Source organism: Leuciscus leuciscus (assembly GCF_965113295.1).
Source record: "Leuciscus leuciscus genome assembly, chromosome: 1".
NCBI lineage: Eukaryota > Metazoa > Chordata > Actinopteri > Cypriniformes > Leuciscidae > Leuciscus > Leuciscus leuciscus.
Window position 1 is genome coordinate 60,521,973 of NC_138725.1, and position 19,207 is coordinate 60,541,179.

General features: G+C 39.3%; 1 protein-coding gene across 1 annotated transcript in view; it reads right to left on the reverse strand.

Moving 5' to 3' along the window:
* rapgefl1 (Rap guanine nucleotide exchange factor (GEF)-like 1) overlaps positions 1-19,207 on the reverse strand; it is a 40,040-nt gene that overhangs the window by 13,529 nt on the left and 7,304 nt on the right. The window contains exons 2-12 of the mRNA XM_082183981.1: positions 10,994-11,072; positions 8,117-8,267; positions 7,790-7,887; positions 6,997-7,109; positions 5,862-6,029; positions 5,578-5,675; positions 4,586-4,708; positions 3,286-3,464; positions 2,559-2,649; positions 2,114-2,164; positions 1,022-1,109 (exon numbers count right to left, since the gene is read on the reverse strand). Coding sequence (XP_082040107.1) covers positions 1,022-1,109; positions 2,114-2,164; positions 2,559-2,649; positions 3,286-3,464; positions 4,586-4,708; positions 5,578-5,675; positions 5,862-6,029; positions 6,997-7,109; positions 7,790-7,887; positions 8,117-8,267; positions 10,994-11,072 — 1,239 coding nt within the window. The remainder of the gene's footprint in view (positions 1-1,021; positions 1,110-2,113; positions 2,165-2,558; positions 2,650-3,285; positions 3,465-4,585; positions 4,709-5,577; positions 5,676-5,861; positions 6,030-6,996; positions 7,110-7,789; positions 7,888-8,116; positions 8,268-10,993; positions 11,073-19,207) is intronic.

Sequence of the window (19,207 nt, forward strand, 5' to 3'; positions counted from 1 at the left end):
AAGCAAATTAGGTCATTTTATATAATAAACATATATATATATATAATTGACAGTGAAGACTTGTACATTGCTATAAAATGAATCCTGAAAAAAGGACCTATGGTTTCCACAAAAAAAATTCTAAAAAAATAAATGTTTCTTGAGCATCAAATCATGAGACACTAAAGACTGGAGTAATGATGCTGAAAATGCAAAATGCTTTTGTCATCACTGGAATAAACTACATGCTAAAATATATGACATAAAAAAAAATAAAAAAAATAAAAAAAAATCTATTTTTCTGTATTTTTTATCAAGTTAATGCAGCCTGGGTGAGGACTTATTTAAAAAAAAAATTTTTTAAGAATGTAAGAGAAACATTGTAGTATAAGATGCTAAAATGTGTCAATACATTTCCTGTTTTAGCCGTTACTGTTTGAGAAAATGTGCCTTGAGCCTCCATCACAAGACCTTTGTGTAATTATATGTGTGCTTTTCAGGCAACAATTTGTGCATATAATTAAACTTTTTAATGAATTGCAGCAACAAAGTGTGGGTCAGGTTTTGTTTTTATTGTGGAGACCAAATATCCCCTTAAGCATGGTAAAATGACACAAATCCTATATTGTGGGTCCACAAGGAAACCCATAAAGGAGCTAAATAATGTCTTAATGGAAATCTAAAAATGCTTAAGGGTTAAGTTTAGGGTTAGAGAAGAGAAAATAGAAAATATCATTAGCTCAGTAAAATAAAAACAACAGAAGTTCTGTCATAAATACACACGTTTGTGTGTAGGCGTATCACTAATGTGTTTGCATGCATGTTGATCGCTGCTGTATGTTTGGCTGCAGGGGGTCTGCAATCCCGCATGTAAAGATCTGCACAACAGAGGGGCGTTAATTAATGAGGCGGGGCCTTTCAGACCCACTTCAAATCACAGAGGCCGCCGCGGCAGGAGGTCACTTTATAGGAACACATATGGACAACAGCTGAAGGAAGAGACGAGAGCACACTGGCGCTACTGTACGTGTGGGGGACTCACCCTTTAGCAGCAGTGGAGTGAAGGGTATGAGTGGGGCTCTCAGGCTTGCTAGAAGGTCTCGGTAGGACTTGTGGTTCCTCGAAGGGTCCTGTGGCAAACATAAACAACATCATCATTACAAATGCTGTCAAACATGTAATGTCACACCAGCATTCAGAGTGACGAAATAACGTATCGCTCTTTCAGAGCTCAAGAGACTTCATGGAGTTAACAGTTATGCTGCATTCAAGTGCTAACTTAGAAATAAAGTATTTATTTAAAGTCATACAAGTATTTATTTTATTATAAGTACTGAGTAGAATAAGGATGCAAATAGATCAAAAGTGACAGTAAAGTCTTGTACATTGCAACACATATTTTGGTAACACTAGCCTTTATTTAGCCTATAATGCATTATAAAAGTATTCATAATGTATGTTTTAATGCATTTGCAGATTCATTGTTACAGCTGGAATTGGTTGTTTGTCTTGTGTTTTAATGCATTTTAGTTTCTAAAGGTGTGTTCAATGAATAGGCAAGCATTATAATGGCATAATTAACAAGGCATAATTAATGCTTTAAAAATACTTTTATAATGCATTACATATATGGACTTGTAGTAAAGTGTTTTCATCAAACAGTCCTGATACACAGTTTCCACAAAAACATTAAGCAGCAAGCACAACTGTTTTAAATTTGATAATAACAAGAAATGTTTCTTGAGCAGCAAATCATCATATTAGAATGAATTCTGAAGGGTCATGTGACACTTAAGACCGGAGTAATGATGCTGAAAATTCAGCTTTGATCACAGGAATAAATGACATTTAAAATAGATTAAAAGAGAAAATAGCTATTTTAAATTGTAATAATAATTGCCAATATTACTGGTTTTACTGAGAAATCAATGAGAAACACCTGAGCTCATTATGAGATCTCTAACTTTTGATCTTTGCACATCTGAGCACAGTTCAAGACATTATTAAGATCTGTTCAGAAACTCTAGAGGAGTCTTGCAAAAGTCAATGTTTGCTCTCCATTTAAACTCATTGCTGTCTAGGAGAAACTATTTGGATATTAAAGACATTGCATTTGTGATTTTTCTTCGCTTACCGCAAGGCTCTCAAACTGCTGAAACTGCTTTCGGAACTTTCCTGGCAAACCCTGCCAAAACACACATACATATGCAATTAGTAACCAACACATTTCAATTGGCAATTGAATCTCTATTAGGAATCGGATGGATGAAAACCAACACATATGCAACACATATGAGGCAAAAAAAAAAAAAAAAAAAAAAAAAAAAGAATTTAGGTTTTTTTATATTATTTTAAAAAGCATGATCGAGGACAGGTGGACATGGAAATATTTCCTTCGGAACGGCAGAAGCTAATTCAGTTCCGTTGCCATGGCAACTGCTAATAACCTCCTGCCAAGAATAACACTCGGCGGTTCTTGGGAACGAGAGTAGGCAGAGGTGCTAAGAGACTGTGTGTGAGTGTGAGAGAGAAAGAGAAGTGAAAAAGAAAGCGGGAGATTAACAAACAAATGCACTCACTTCCCAGGTCAGACGTAGGCGGCTGACTGCAGGGTTGTCCAGTCCCAGAACCAGCGCCAGGAACGACAGCAGATCCTGCTGCTGTTTACATCTAAAACACACACACACACACACACACACACACACACAAGAATGAGGCAGTGCTACAAGAATAAAACATAATAAATGTTAGATGAAAAACTTAAAAACTAAGAAGTCAATAGTATTAAAATCAGCATTAAAAATTATTAAACTGACTAAAACTGACATAAAAAAACAAGTTGAAGCAATGTAGAAGTGGTAAACCATAAAAATGACATAGCACATAAGGACTATAATAGTAGCTAAAAAAAAAAATCCTTAAATAACACTAGAATGTGAATAAGAGGTGAATAAACTTGAAAAAGCAAGTCCACTTCAGGGAACTTTAGTCAAGTTTTCTTTCACCAAAAACAGATTCATTTAATTTTACATTCAGCATCTTTCCAGTGACCCTTATAAACAGGCAGATATTTATTTGCTACTGCACCTTTAAGACTATATGCAAATTAACTCTGCTATGATTGGCTAACCTCTTTGTATGTGAAATCACTGCTCGCACACCCTTCAAGTAGCTGAATACTGAACAGGTGTTGATATACGTGGGTGGTCACATGTTCACGGTTCTGACGATTCCTGAATAATTCATTTTTGTCACCTTTCATAAGCGGATTTAGCTTGTACTCTGCACAAACACATATACACTCACAACGCTGCAATCTTTATGAACTTTCGCAGTAGCTGTATCCTCTTTGGAAGCGACTGGCACTGCAGGATCTCTGTGGCGACCCAGTGCTGCACTTCACTGCATCGCTGCAGGATCAGCTCCAGGTTAAGGGGGCGCCAGCGAGCCTGTTCCCCGTGGAACACGTAACACACAAACTCCACCTGTTCAAACAACAACAATAAAAATCAAACCAGAACAGGAACTAAGACACTGGGAAACAGAGAAAACATTGCATAACGTGCCATAAAGTTTTGTTGTTTTTACATGAACTTTGCTATGCGACTAGCCTTGAACTTAAAGCCAGTTTCCTAAGGCACACATTTGATTGCAATGGAAAACTACAGAGTGTGTATTAGCTCTCTAGACAAGCCTTGATCAGACTTGTAGTAACCTGCAGCCTGTAGGGATATAAGGATATACCAATTAAAAATATGCATGCTGACAAATAACGATATATTGTTGATCATTTTAGGACAGTGTTATTTCAGAATTATGAATTTATTATTGTAGCATTTATTTATATTTTTTATATTTTTTATTATTTATATTTTCATTGTATTACATTCATATGTATTTTTTTTTATGTGCTTTTGTAATTTTTATTAGTTTTTGTTTTATATATTTCTACATCGCTTTAAATAATTTATTTCTGTTTTGGTGATTTTAGTACTTCAACTTCAGTTCAGTTAGGTGTCAAGGCAGCATGTCTAATTTTCGAGTTTTTGTTTAAGTTTAACTTTTGTTCAAGGTTAAGTTTATCTAATATTTATATTTTATTTAATTGCAGCTTTATTTCAACTCCTGAAAAAACATTTTTGATATTTTTATTTTTAGGTAACAATAACAACACTGTTTTAGAAATTTTATAACCTCTAAAATCTGAAAATCTTAGACTCACATTTATTTTGTGCAAAAACCTAAAAAGTAAATAAATAAATGTTACTAATTTAAAAATGACTAATTAATTGTAGCTCAACTGGAAGAGCATGATACTGAAAAAAAAAAAGAGTTGCGAGTCTGATTCCCACATTCAAATAAAATTGACCTTGAATGCACTGTAAGTTGCTTTGGATAAAAGCCGCTGCCATGCGCACAAAAAACCAACAACTAATAACCAGTTTAATGCACAGGACGCAATGAATTTGTCCTTGAATGAATCTCCTGATATCTGTCTGGAAGCTTGAAATGATTTGATAATATTATGTTTACAATGCAATACAATAGCTGTCTGCTGGACTGTCAGTGTGTGGTGAAGCAGTGCTGAATGCTGTAGTGTCCTGACCTCGTGCACACAGCTGAAGAGTTCCCAGTCGAACACCACCAGCTGATTGGCCACCTCCTCTGCACTCATGTCATGGAGTTTGCTGTCGCCTGGTGACCAGTGGATCTCCTCAGGGAGAGGTATCTGACCAACAAAGAAATGTGGATGAGGATCAGACTCACCAAAAGACACTGAGGGGGACAAGTCAATATGGGTTTTTAATAACTTCTACATTTAGTGCCCCCAAGCCTTGAATATTTGCTTACATCCTTGGGTTTCTAACTGCATTTTCTCTCAAAAAGCGAAGCTGAAATACAAAGTTCTGTTATGAAACTCTAGATGGTGCAGGCTAATCCTTAACTCAATTTGCTTGCAATCACATTATTCTCTATTAGGCGCAGCTGATTGGTTCATGCTGTATCAGTAGCCAATCAGCTCCCTGCTCAACCCTTACATACTTGGTTAGCATTTGCCTTAGCAGTGCAGAGCGTTTTCAGAAACCCTCCACCTTCCCCAGCTCCACCTGTATAGATCTGCTACCGGTAATTCATGCATGCTATATTGTACAGCAGCAGCGTGTTGTGTATGTGTTGGCAGTAGCAAATCCTGTACTTGCTCTGCAGCAGCAGTAGTGTAGCAGATCTATTCCGCCAAGACCAAGCATATCATCACTGTCATACCCATTACCATGCCAAACACAAAAAGACTTTTCATGACAGAACTACAATTTCAGATTTTAAATAACTGTGACACTGTGATACTACTTTCAGTTTGTGTTTGAATAAAAAGAGATTTTGATGGCAGTCGAATGCCTTTAATAATTTCTAAACCACTGTATAAAGTCCTCAACACTATTGTGGATAACACCTTCACTGAACATTGTAATTCATGGTGTTTGACACATGATAATCATAAGTGAGCAATCCAGTGTGGGCATTAATGGCTGCTATTTCTGAAGGCATGGCAACACCGCTCCCCCCACCCAACATGAATGTCTCGCCCACGGTTCTCACCAAGCTCTCGAGCTCTGAGGCCTCGCAGGCGAACAGGTGGGTGTTGACGCCCAGGGTGGTGAAAACGGCCTCGTCGCTGGGACGGAACACAGCCTTCTCTGAACAAACACAGATTAGATTCTGATGTTAAAGCAGAAAGAAAATGTTGTGACCCCAAGCAGTGAATCAAGGTCTGGATCATTATAAACTTGCCAATTTTGGACACAAATGATGCTGTGTTTGAGGTTTTAGTTTAGTCTTGGTGTTTGCATGGTGTTTATGGATTCAAACTTTAATGCTTTTACCTCCAGCTGAGGTGACAGCCACCAGTATAAGGTTGGCAGGTTGGGTGGGCTGGTCCTCGCTATACTGGAGCTTCTCTTTCACCAGAGCCAAGATCTCCCCGACCCGGCATGAAAGACGGCTCCGAATGGTCACGTACGAATGATCTGGTGTGTAAACCCTGCAGAAGACTAAACAAGGACCAAACAGTCAATCCTGCTATCCAACACAAAGTCAACAGAGATTTCAGGCAACAGTATCACATGCTTTTTTAATAATAATAATAATAATAATAATAATAATGATACAACATTTTATTTATTAACCAACAGGTTATTATTTGGCAAAAATAGGTTTAGGTAGCTCAATACATTTGCTCATTACATATAGATAAGATATATATATAAAGATATATAAATACTATAATAATAGTAATAATAATAGAATTTTCAGCATCATTACTCCAGTATGAAACCTGCTCAAGAAACATTGATGCTGAAAACAGTTGTGCTGCTTAATATTTTTGTGGAAACCATGGGTCTTTCTTTTTTGATGAACAGTAAGTTCAAAAGAACAGCATTTAAAGAATAAAGCAAAATAATAGAGATATATTACCGAATTGTCTTTACCGTCTTGAGTATATATACATACATATATATACACATTTCAGACTTTCCAGATATCAGTATCACCCATTTATACTGAATCATTTTATCACGAGTTAAATGAAAGATCCAAAACTTTGAATAGTATTATGTACAGTATTGACTTCCTCTCCATTAGCCAGTCACAGCTCTGACAAAAGCAGAAACTGGGTCACTGGAGGCTTCAGGGTAGCAGCGTTTTGTACTGTCAGATTGCCTATTGATTAAGGTCTGGGAAATCACTTAGCTTGGCTTGAGCCACTGCCCCGACAAAGAGTCCCATTCCATCAGATGAGCTCATTGCATCTATAAAACTTGGCAGACGCTACCCCGTGACCCGATTTGTCATCCTGGTTTCAATGAAGTGGAAGCAGACTGGCACTTTTACAAAAAAGGATGAATAAGATGATTCACTAACGGTATTCTCATGGGCGTTATTGCGAAGCTAAGCAAACGCAAAGTTAATAAACTGTGGTCAGTCTGTGCAATATTTATGCATAGTATTAAAACGTACTCTCGTCTGAGCCACGGAAAGCCTCTCGGGGCTGCAGGCAGGCGTCGATACGTCTGAAGTGTCGGAAGAGCGGGCGGACTTGCTTCTTGCGACTTTCCTTGTCTTCCTCGGCTCTGTCGGATAGGAGGGAAAAACAAGTCAGGTAGCTATTCAAGTGTAAATATCTAAGTAAGTTATTTGTCTCCAAAACACGAATATCAACCTAAAATTAGTTTGGTAATGGCATCAGGGATGGAAAATGCTCTATGCATGGGAAAGATATTTGAGGACCAGTCATGGCATGCTCTTAAACTATTTGTTATGACTGGACTGCAAGAAATTTTAAACTCCAATATGCCAGTGGAAATGACATTATGTTTACATGGCATCTTTATAATTTAAAGAAGCAGAAAGACCAAACATGCCATTGCCAATTTAATGTCAACCAGATAATATATAGGCCTATTTTTATAAACTGAGATACAGAAATAAACTGTTTAAGGGTTTATGAAAAGACTGCTGCCCCGTTGAGAGGCTTTTAATGACACAATCGAAATTGAACACAACACATTAAAGTATTAATCTCTGCACATTAATTCTTCATCTGCTTCTAAAGCTCTTAATGTGCAACTACATACGCCTCATTTAATACTTTACAACTCATGATGTACGTAAACTAAGAGGCTCTGTTTCTTCATGTATTAAATGATTTCATGTTCCTCTATGATTTCTGCAGCCATTATAGCTCATAAAAAAAACATTTATAGCTTAAAATAATATTCCACTGTGAGGATGAAGAGGATTTGATGCTTACGGGCTGTGTAATATCTCAGTCCAGCGCTGAAGTTTCAGGACGTCTTCCACCAGTTCAGGAAAGCGACTGAGCTCCTGAACGGCACGCAAATACAGCTCCTGAAACCATAGGTTGCATTATTATTAAAACCAGGAGTGAATAAAGAAGAAGCAACTGATGATTATGAAAAGTGAACCTCTTTATATACCAAAAATGTATAAATTGTTTTAATATTTTAATAATAATGAAATGGCAATGTGAAAACAAAAAGTTGTAGTTTATGGTCTGACACTGATTTGTGTGTGTTATGAGCATTCCTTTGAGGTTTATTACACACGTGTGCAGTACCTTTGGGAAGGTGTTGGAGCGATCTCCCTCCTCCTGCAGTAAGTCTCTGTATGTGTCCAGATAGCGGAAGGCCACAGACAGAACTGCAAGTTTCCGCTCAGCTCCCTCCCAGCCAGGCCAGCCCTCACCCTGCTTACCCTCTGAGCTGAATCTGAGCCAGGAGTTAAGAAACAACACACTCGCGAGCCAACACATACACACCTGCGCTCACTAAATACACTGAAAACAAATGTACACACATCTGAACCTGTACAGACAGACACAGACAGACAGACAGACAGACAGAGATAGATAGATAGATAGATAGATAGATAGATAGATAGATAGATAGATAGATAGATAGATAGATAGATAGATAGATAGATAGATAGATAGATAGATAGATAGATAGATTTCTGCCTATTGTAGCCTAAAACACAATATAAAGCTGGTGATTTTCAGCACAGATATTGTGTTGAGAGGGTTTGCGGAGTGCATGCGGATAAACACATACTCAGACAGCCGCTGTCCGATCACCTGACACAGATGCCGCGCTGGAAAAACAAAATCTATGCCTCTGTGGCCAGACAGCCAGAATAATTACAACCTTTGAAAAGTATTGAGGGCGATGGAACACACCCATCACACCCACACACACTGAACATACACACACGCTACAACATAAGCACACACGGAATGGATTTTTTCGTTACTCACACACTTACATAAGTCAAGTTGGTGAAGCATTACATAAGCATTTAAGCAGAGACATCATTTTTCGGCAGGTAAAAATGACCTAAAATCTGCAAAGACTCCCTGTCCCCAATCCTACCACTCATATGCGCAGGAAACCTGAAAGGCGGACTAAATTAAAACTGGAGTATCCTTGAGCCTCTCTGTCTATAATTAAAGAGTCCCCGACACCCGTCTAAAATTGACACAACTATTCCCGTACATAAAAAGGCCCAAGAGGAGCTTCTCCAAATGGCATCCCAGATCTAGTAAATCTATATCCAGAGCCGTCACCTCTGTTTGGGTGCCCAAAAAACAGCAGCAGTCTGAGCCGCTGGGCAGCTGCAAAACATGAACTCTGTTCCCTTGCACGAGTCCTGGATTGCGGTTTGGAGCCCAGCCAGGCCGAGTCCACAGAGAGTGTGTGTCAACGTGTGAAGGCCTGAAAGCACTATCAGTCCTGATGAAAAGGAATCATCCTGCTTTGAAATCTTTTTATTAAACCCCTTAAATGAGCCCTGACTAGTGGGAAGTGTAGGAGACGGGTCTTTTCTAAGCAGGAAGCAGACATGTTGCCACAACAAAAAGATCTGATTAGGCCTGGATTAGGTCAAGTCAAAGACCAGGAAAAAAAGGTGTGGAAAGTAGAAAGATAAATGGCTCAGGAGGAGGGAGAGGAAAGAGAAAGAGAGGAGTGGATCATAAGGCGAGGTGGTGACGGAAGATTAGCAAGGGTCACTGATCCCCGCAGAGGATCCGCTGCAGACACGCTGCATTAGGAGCGCTGAGGCATGCAGACGGGCCTCCCCAGGAATACCTTTGTGCTCAAAGTCTGCAGACAAGCCCCTCAGACGCCATTATGGTCCGGATGGGGGGGGCTATGGCACTCACAGAAGGAATGTAGGTCACCAAATAAGAGGGGACTTATGGAGAGAGAAAGAGAGAGAGGGGTGTCCTCTGCACACACACACACACACACACACACACACACATATACACACTCTGCCTAAAGCTAACAAAACAAACACATTCCTCACATTGCACTCTTCTTATCTGAATTTCGGCAATCTCGATGGATGGACGGGGGGGGGGCTGCAGAGACTGATAGAGGTAGGTTAGCATTGCGGCTAATTGGTATGTCATTTTGACCCAAATCTTAAGCAGCATGTGCGCCTGCTCTTAGCCCCCTGCGGTAGACAGACGCTGGGATTCTCCGCTATGTTTGTTGGCTGTTTTTAGCAGATAATTCGGTTCGTTTTGGAAGTGTTTTGAAGACTGACAAGTGTTCCATTTTTCTGGAGAGTTACAAAGTAAACAAACTGATCGGAGAACATGTTGTGCACTAGCATAGCTGTCACTGCAATAATTCAATTTCAAACACAGTAACATAAACAAACAAAACATAATAATAATAAAGTTTTAACGTTTATCGTTGCGCGACGAAATTTCACCAGAAATACAGTTAGTAACTTAGACGTGATTTAACCAGTTCTGGGTCGAGATGGTAACCTTTGGACTGGATAATCACAAAGCATGGTCATGCTAGACTTTGAGTATGTGAAATTTCTTCGGATAAAGACAACAGGATATGATATCACACTATAGTACAGAGCCATTAAGGGGACATAATGATGGAAAAAAATTAGATGGGAGGAGAAATTATAATTCAATGCTTTTGTGTTTAATCACAAAAACTTGTGTCCTCTTGCAAAAGTATCGCATTCCAGAAGAAAAAAAAATCCTCCCATATTACACGTTTTGCGAGTGAATGCAAAGTTTCTCAGGGGAACGCAAAACTTTTTGCAAACAAATGCAAAAGGATTGAAAAATCTCTCCATACTTTAGGGCTTCTGTTTTTTAAAAATTAATCAAATACAAAGAACAAATTATATAATCAAAATGATTTTAATTAAAGTTAAACATAAAATTATTTAATAAAAGTTCAATATAATAACTTTTATTAAATAATATAATAATTTGATCAATGAGACCCTTATCCTAGCCCGCCCCCCATAAAACTAACTGGCTAATAGAAGCATTGATCAAAAGATGATGATCCAGGTCCATGTTCTAGTTGTATAAATCACCTTATGATAGGGTTACGGTCGCCCGTTGAAGAGTTTCAGAAATGAAGAGGTTTATGGTTCTGGCGAGAAGAAAGGATACTGCTGAAGCAAGACCTGCTGGAACTTGTCTGAGGCCAAGAAGATAGGGTGTGTCAGCATGAAGTCATCCAGGAGTATTTCTGCAAAGAGACAGAGAGAAAAACACAACCTCATTAGTGACGTCACAACTGAACAAAATGTTCATGTTTGTCTGAAACGAACGGTTGCAGAGATTGACACGAGGAGGACGGAATAATGAAAGAGAAGGAAGCCGAGAAAATGATATCTTTAGCGCAGACTTCGTCATAGCTGTTCGGCAGGTTGTGAACACTCGTTCAGTGAGTATGAAGTTGAACCTGACGGCAGAAGCCTTCACCTCTGCTAGCTCATCTCAAGGACATGCAGTGGGTTTGTGGGTAGAATAAATCACGGTGCTTTCTGGCCCACTTTGGATCACAGACACTCCCAAAGGCTGCAGTGATGTACAGTACAAGCATGTCTGCCTCTACAATATGAGCCTGAACAGTAGCAGACGAAAGTAAAGAGCGTGAAAAAACCCCGTCAACAGTGAAAAGGGAATTGTAAGCAGCATTACGAATGAACGAGATTTTGAAAATGAAATGAAATGCACTGAAATGCTCAAAAAAAGAATAGAAATGTGTATCATATCTTTCGTTCTGGGGCACATCTTGACAGTGAGGTTTTCAGGGACTGTATTTTGGCTGATTTGAGGACATGATGCTGATTATGTATCTGGGTTATATCAATGTGGAGCACATAAATCATTGATACCTAACTATTTAAAACGTGATGGCCTAGAGGAACGAGAAAAGAGTCAGTAGCACAAACTGAATATGTCAGTTCAGTTCAAAATGGTAAAGCGTTCGCGTGCCATGTGAAACAATTAACACATTCCCTTTTCAGAGCAGTAGCTTAGACACAGAATCAACTTGTATCACTGGTTCAGTGAGACGATGAGTTTTATTAAGAATTTCCTTAGTTGAATGAATCATCTGAACAGAAAAGATTCCCACAATCATCCTCTGCTTTACCTACTGATTTGCAGGCAACAACTGATCACTGATCACTGATTGGTGCAGACGTGCTTATTTCAGTTCCTGACTGTGATTATCGAAAAATGACGCGCACGTCCTCCTGCACACGGTGCACTCAAGGTGTCCTAATGTGCATATTAGAAACATGCTCAGACCTGCATACTTCACACCTCTGTGCATGTTTTTGTGAAGTCGCACCTCTTTTGAGAGTCACAGGTGAGGCGCAATGGAAGCTTGGGGAAGATAAGGTCGCATGCACACCTCTCTCTCTCTCTCTCTCTCTGTATATATATACTCCTTCGGATGAGACGTTAAACCGAGGTCCTGACTCTCTGTGGTCATTAAAAATCCCAGGATGTCCTTCGAAAAAGAGTAGGGGTGTAACCCCGGCATCCTGGCCAAATTTGCCCCTTGGCCTCTGTCCATCATGGCCTCCTAATCATCCCCATATACTGATTGGCTTCATCACTGTCTCCTCTCCACCAGTAAGCTGGTGTGTGGTGGGCGTTCTGGCGCAATATGGCTGCCGTCGCATCATCCAAGTGGATGCTGCACATTGGTGGTGGTTGAGGAGATCCCCCCTTTCATGTAAAGCGCTTTGAGTGCCGAGAAAAGCGCTATATAAATGTAATGAATTATTATTAATTATTATTATATATATATATATATATATATATATACACATACACACATATATGTGTGTGTGCAAGTTAAAGGCACACTATGCAGTTTCCGTTTTTCTCAAACAGTGACCCCTAGAGTCGCTGTGGAGTACTTGTATTTAACGTTACTGTCATAAATACCACTCACGCAGAGCCGTCGTTTTCTTTTCCTTGACTCTTCTGACCGCGATTTCTTCGTCGACTCTGCCATGATTCACGTCTGAAATTCATGCTAGTGTCTTCCATAGATGCTGTTTAATATGTCGTTGATGTATGTGACGTAGTGCCGTAAAGCAAGTCGTGATTCTTGCGAGATTTGTCGGGGCGCCACCTCTCAAACTTGCATTGCTGGTTTTGCCAGCGGCGTCCCCCCCTGCTTTGCTATCGGGATGATTCGCCCTACTACGAGTTCGTTTACCATCGAAATGATTTCGAAGCTGTTATATTATGGTACAAATCTTGCATAGTGTGCCTTTATAAGGTGGGCATGCGAGTTAGTTTCCTTCCACATCTTTGGAGCTGCAGATCTCTTGCGGTTGCCACGGCAACGCTGACTTTAGAGGCTGCATGTTGAGTAAGGAGAAATAAAATAGATTAGAGACGGAGAGCGAGACACACAGACAAAATACAGACAGATGTACGCATACAGACAGATGCAAAAATAATCAAGGTAAAACCCACAAAAAAAAGCAAATGGGATGCAAAGCCAGAAACGACGGCAAGGCAGGCAGCCAGGTCAGGCGAGTCAGTGAGAAAAACAGGAACGGAATGACTGGAAGAGGAGTCAACTGGGTTAATTACCACCTCTGATAGCAGCAAGTCCCTCTCGGGCACGTGCTAGCAACCGAACAGAAGACACGCGACGGACAACCTCTACTGAAGTCGATGAGGAATTTATAAGGTGTAGTGTCAGAGCTGAGGGTGTAGAAGATTAAAGCAACATAACTTTTAGTCACCGTATGAGCGTGTGCGATTGTGAGGGCTGACTGGACCCCCTCCGGTCAGATGTATGTAAGCATTACATTCTAGGGCAATGACCATCTCTCTTCATTAGAATTTGTCATGGCTGTCGAGATTAAATTAGGGTGGGAGTTTATAATTCTCGATAACTTATACTGCAGCCGTAATTGAGCCATGTGTTATGTCAGCGTGTGGGTCTGTTTGCCTCCCTCAGGCATATAATGCTTAGCAGAGAGCATCAAAACTGCTCTGAGGAGCCAAGTAAATTCCTGAATCACGTTAACAACCAGCGCATCACGCACATTTAATGCATCCAGCTGTCCTTACTCAACACTTTTAGCTCCGACTTAACAGCTTTGAGCCAAATTTAAGGGTTTTATGCAAATACAATTTTACCACATCAAGTTAAATCAAAGGAATAAAACAGGAAACTGCATGTATTTCTCATAACTGCGACTTTATATCTCTCAGTTGAGACTATCTTTTAAGTTTGACTTTATATCTTACAGCTGCAACTTTATTTCTTATTATTGCGAATTTGCGACTTTATATCTTATATCTCTCAATTGCGACTTTATATCTTACAAATCCAACTTTCTTTCTTAAAATTGTGACTTTACGTCTTACAACTGCAACTTTATTTCTTATATTAAACTTTATGTCCTGTCTCCATTACCTATTTTAGGTGGAAACAGGCTTCCATAAGAAACTGTCAAAGCAGCTTAGCCGTGTAAATGTTTGATATCCACATTTAGTGGTAAATTAGTCAGTGCTGATGTTTAGCTTGGAAATATAAATCAGCATGAAGATGAGGCACAGAAGACGCAAATATGACACCTTTCCGCCTCGCATGCCTTTTCTCTATTTAATCCCTTCTTTCACTGACGGCCCCCACATTCTCCAGTGTTCTTTCATCCATTTTCCTCTTTCGACTCACTAGTTTACATTATGATAGAGCTAAAAGTGTAGCAAATCTCCTGCCCAGATTGGCACAAAACGCATCTCTTTAAATGACAAGAGTGGGAATAGAGTAAAATCCAACAGCCACCCTGATACCCACACAAGCACATGCACATGCACACACACATCACACAAACACACATAATCATTGTCAAATATAGAAACTGCACATGTATTCTCCACAGCAGCACATGATCTCGCACTGTGAGGACCAAACTGAGCAGATGCAGCAGGGAGTTCAGACGGACACCCATTACACGTACAGAACACCCATCGTTCAGACAAGTGAAAATCACTCCCTTTCTTTTCATCTTAAGGTCAAGAGAAGCTCCTGCCAAAAGAAAACACCATAATCCTGCTGTCTTTAGACGGAGGGAGGTAACGGGGTGTGTGCAACTGAAGGCCGTCTCAAAGAATTTCAGTTTCAGCAAAAACAACCTTGATGAGACTAAACTAGGATCATTTCATGTGTCATTTCATGTCTCTCTAGAGTTTCAGAAGAGTTCTCATTCTCAACCATATCTTAAACTGTGCCCAGAATTTCAAAGATACCAAGTTTGCAATCAAAAGTCAGTGAAAAGTCACTTCCACCCTTTTAGGGCCAATTTCAATCCATCAATCAATCAATCAAAACTTTTATTACAGACTCAGGGTCCAATTTTTAAAACACACCCAACATATAACACAACAACAATAACAAAAAAAAAAACATCAATGCTTAATATTTCTAATGCTTTTGTGTCTCAGAATAAATTAATATAAATATAAGTAAAATGCATATAAATAACATTTATAAACTATTTTCTGTGAATGTGTGAGACTTCCGGTTAAATGTAGGTTAATAACTTGAAAAATAAATAAAATTACATGCACTACAAATCAGTGTGTTTCTGATTACAATAATAAATACTAGTTTGCAATATCAAGCAGCATAACAGACTGTTTTTGTTCAGCTAAAATAACTGGACATTTGAAGCCTCGCACATTCAAGTTACAAATGGCCGAACCCGCTCTTACTTTAAAAACACGGTAGATAGTATCATATTAATGCATTTACATACTTTGTAAACTTCATAAAAAGAGTTTCAAAAATTATAATTAGTCGACCCCTTGGAAGACTGCCAGGGGTTGCGGACCCCCAGCTGCATTTTAACAACTGACATAATTAATACTTAAATGAAGCATAACTAAAAACTCCTCTAGGTTGAAAGAGCAACATTTGAGCAATTTCATTTTCCTCTGTGTCTATATATAAATGTTTTTAGGGATGGGGACACCTCAAGGTTAGGGGTCACGGAGGTTCACGCTCAATAAACCGCTGTCGGTGAAAAAGGGCTAAGAATCCAAGCTGCACGGATGTGGTCAATGTAAAGACTGTAATCAGCTGTAGATCGGAGATTGGGATTTCAGGAGAGCGTAATGGAGAGACCAGGGTGGCGTTACATAAACCATGATAGACATTCCGTTACCATGGAGGCCTTATCACATCTAAAACCCCCACTACCCACGCATGCTTTCCTTTCTCTTCCTCGCGCCGTCTTTTCTTCATCTCTCCCTCGCTCACGTTGGTGCCTTTTGGCATGACGCACCGTGTGTGTGCATTGGTGTGTGTTTTGAAGGTCTCTGTTCATTCTCTGAGGCTGTATGCGCTTGTTCTTCGTATCTGCTCTATCTCGACCCCCCCTGCACAAAATTCTTCCATTCTGGGAGGCATTTCACCCTTCAACTCCCATCTTTTCTTTGGATCGTGACACAAAACACCATCATTCACATGCAAATCTGCTTTGGCGGGCCGCCAACTATAAGTAAATACGCGAACGCCACTGGAGGACCGCCGCTATTCTCAAAACAATCCTTTGAAATGAAAACTTCCCATACAGTTTGGAAGGAAGAAAGCAGGTGCAGATGAAAATACATACGCTACGAGTCTTTCAAAAGCTGACAAAAGCAAGCAAGAGTCTATGTCAAGCCACCAGTCTAGAGAAACACAGCATGTGACTCGAAAAAGAAAAAAACACCTTACGGCCTTTAAACTAAAACAGAGTGCTGAATTTAGAAGCATGCCACTTTTTTTTAGGTCTAACCCAGTTCAAACTGGCACCAGGAGAGATTGTTCCTAGAGCAGGACTCACAAAATGCATTTTTAAAGCCTGCTCTCTGGTCAACCGGGAGAAATGATTTGAAACCTCTGCGACTGGTATTACATAACATGAAAATGAGAGATATTTTAATAGCCAAACAACATCAGTCCAAGATGTGCCCACATGAAAGCACGACACAACTCAACTCCACAATACCAGAGAAAAGAACACCCGTGCAAACAAATCCAAACCCACAGCAGAGTTAATGGATTCATTTTGCACCCTTTTGTTTGCCAACAGTGTGCACGAACTTTGAACCTGGCCCTGAAATTATGCATTACCGCTGCAGGCAGTGTGTTGGTGCTGCTGTTCCTCTGGGCATTTTGCACATTTTCTTGCAACATCGAACTCAAATATGTGCAGTTTTACCACATCATTTCTTTAAAGACGGTGTGCACTATGGTTTAATGGTTCTCGGCATTGCCGCAGGAACTACGGATGCTGAAATGGAATTTAAGTTGACGAAATAAAGTTTCGTAGCCTACTTCAACATGTATTCAAATTTCCACCTTTATTCATAAAATTACTCCAAAGATTAATTCGTTTTTATATGTTGTCGAATGTAGTTTGTGACTTTGAGAACTTAATAAATTTCAACAGCCGATCTCGCACGGCGTTTGTGACGTGACTACGCTGGTTGAGGAGCAGCAGAACTCATCTGATACTTATGCATGTTCACCCAGACATCGATGAAAAGCTAGAGGTCTCGATTAAAGCATTCGTCAGCATTACTCCTGAACGCTAAACTACATTTGAGGATAATAACAGCTCCTGTGTAGTGAAATATACAGTGTTTTTAACATTTATTCAATCATGAGTTCTGAGCGTTCTTATATAACTCTGTCGAGTCTGTCCTCATTTATTTGTATGTTAATCTGTAAGTGTTGTTTGGGCTGTTTAATCTTAGGTTTTTTGCTGTCGAATCACTCTCGCAGTACTTTGATGTCATACACCGATCGGTCTGGACAGCGCCGCTTCAAGTCAAACACACCTTAAATCTGCAGTGGTCAGGTGGTACAGTGCCGGTACACACACACAAAAAGATGAGGGTACACTACAGCTCATTGCGTACCGGTCAACTTCGAGTACTGCTCTTGACTGAATAACTTTTGTAACTTTAATAAGGATGAATCATTATTTAATTTATACAGTGAAGATTATATGCAGTGTTATTTTACATTTGATTACTTTATTCAATTTCTGTACCTGAAAACTACTGTTAGATCAACCTGAAAAACCTGACAACCTTTATTTTATTTGTATCTTGTATTTTCTTTATTTTCATTTGACAGTAGTCCTTTTTTTCCTGAACATAGCACATACCAAATCATACCGCAATCGAGATACAAACTGAACCTAGAGTAATTTGAACCGTTACACCCCTAGTGTGCACATATATTCCGACAATAATATACGGTATATATAATTGTCACTATATCACCCTGTTTGGACCATTTCCCGCTACTATTCTTGTCACCCTAGTTATTTAATTCATCATTACTGTCAGCTGTGTATCGTTAATCACCTTGTTTGTCTGTGTATTTAAGCCATGTGTTTTCAGTTCACCCTTGTCTGGTCTTGTTCATGTATGGTTGTGTTTTGCTTGCTCTTCTTCGTTTGGCTTTACCTTGTGGATACTATTAAATACAGTATGAACCTTTTCTCTTCGTGCCTTCATATGCAGCATAACAGGACAATAGTATATACAATACCATTCAAAAGTTTGGGGTCGGTACGATTTTTTCAGTTAGACGGAGTTACATTTATACTCTTATGCAGCAAGGATGCATTAAATGTACAAAAGGTTGATCTATAATACAAAAGTACAAATGCTGTTCTTTCTATACATAAAACATTCCTAAAAAATGCATAACGGTTTCCAAAAAAAACATTAAGCAGCACAAATATTTATTAAGCTCCAACTCAGCATATTAGAATGATTTCTGAAGGATGATGTGACACTGATGATGTCAAAAATTCAGTTTAATAAAAAAAAACATATTTCCTAATGTGCGATCATGAACAATTTAACTGTAAATGTGGTGAAATTTCACTACCTGTTGCTATTAAAAGGTTTTCACACCTATATACATAATAGATATCCTCAAGCCAGCTTGCGTTTGTAATACTGCATACGCATAAACTTTCTTATGAAAAATATGTCACAGTTTCCCACAGGCGAAGAGAGATGAACAGACCCAGCCCATCGTCACAGCGAGAATGGCCCCAATACTTCAAAATAACATCTAACACATGTTTGATTAGGATAAGAAGATCATCAAAGCTAAAAGCTCCTTTATGGCTCTTTTTCTAAACAGTTCTGTATATAATCATCACCCTCCTCCACTAAAGTGAAAGAACTTCATCGCCATTATAGTACGCAGTGATTAATATAACTCATTGCTACGTTTATCACTCTCTGCATTATTGTTTATGCCACTATGAGGTCTAAAAGCATGAATAGCTGTTCGAAGGTTCTGTATGTTCTTTGGTAAGC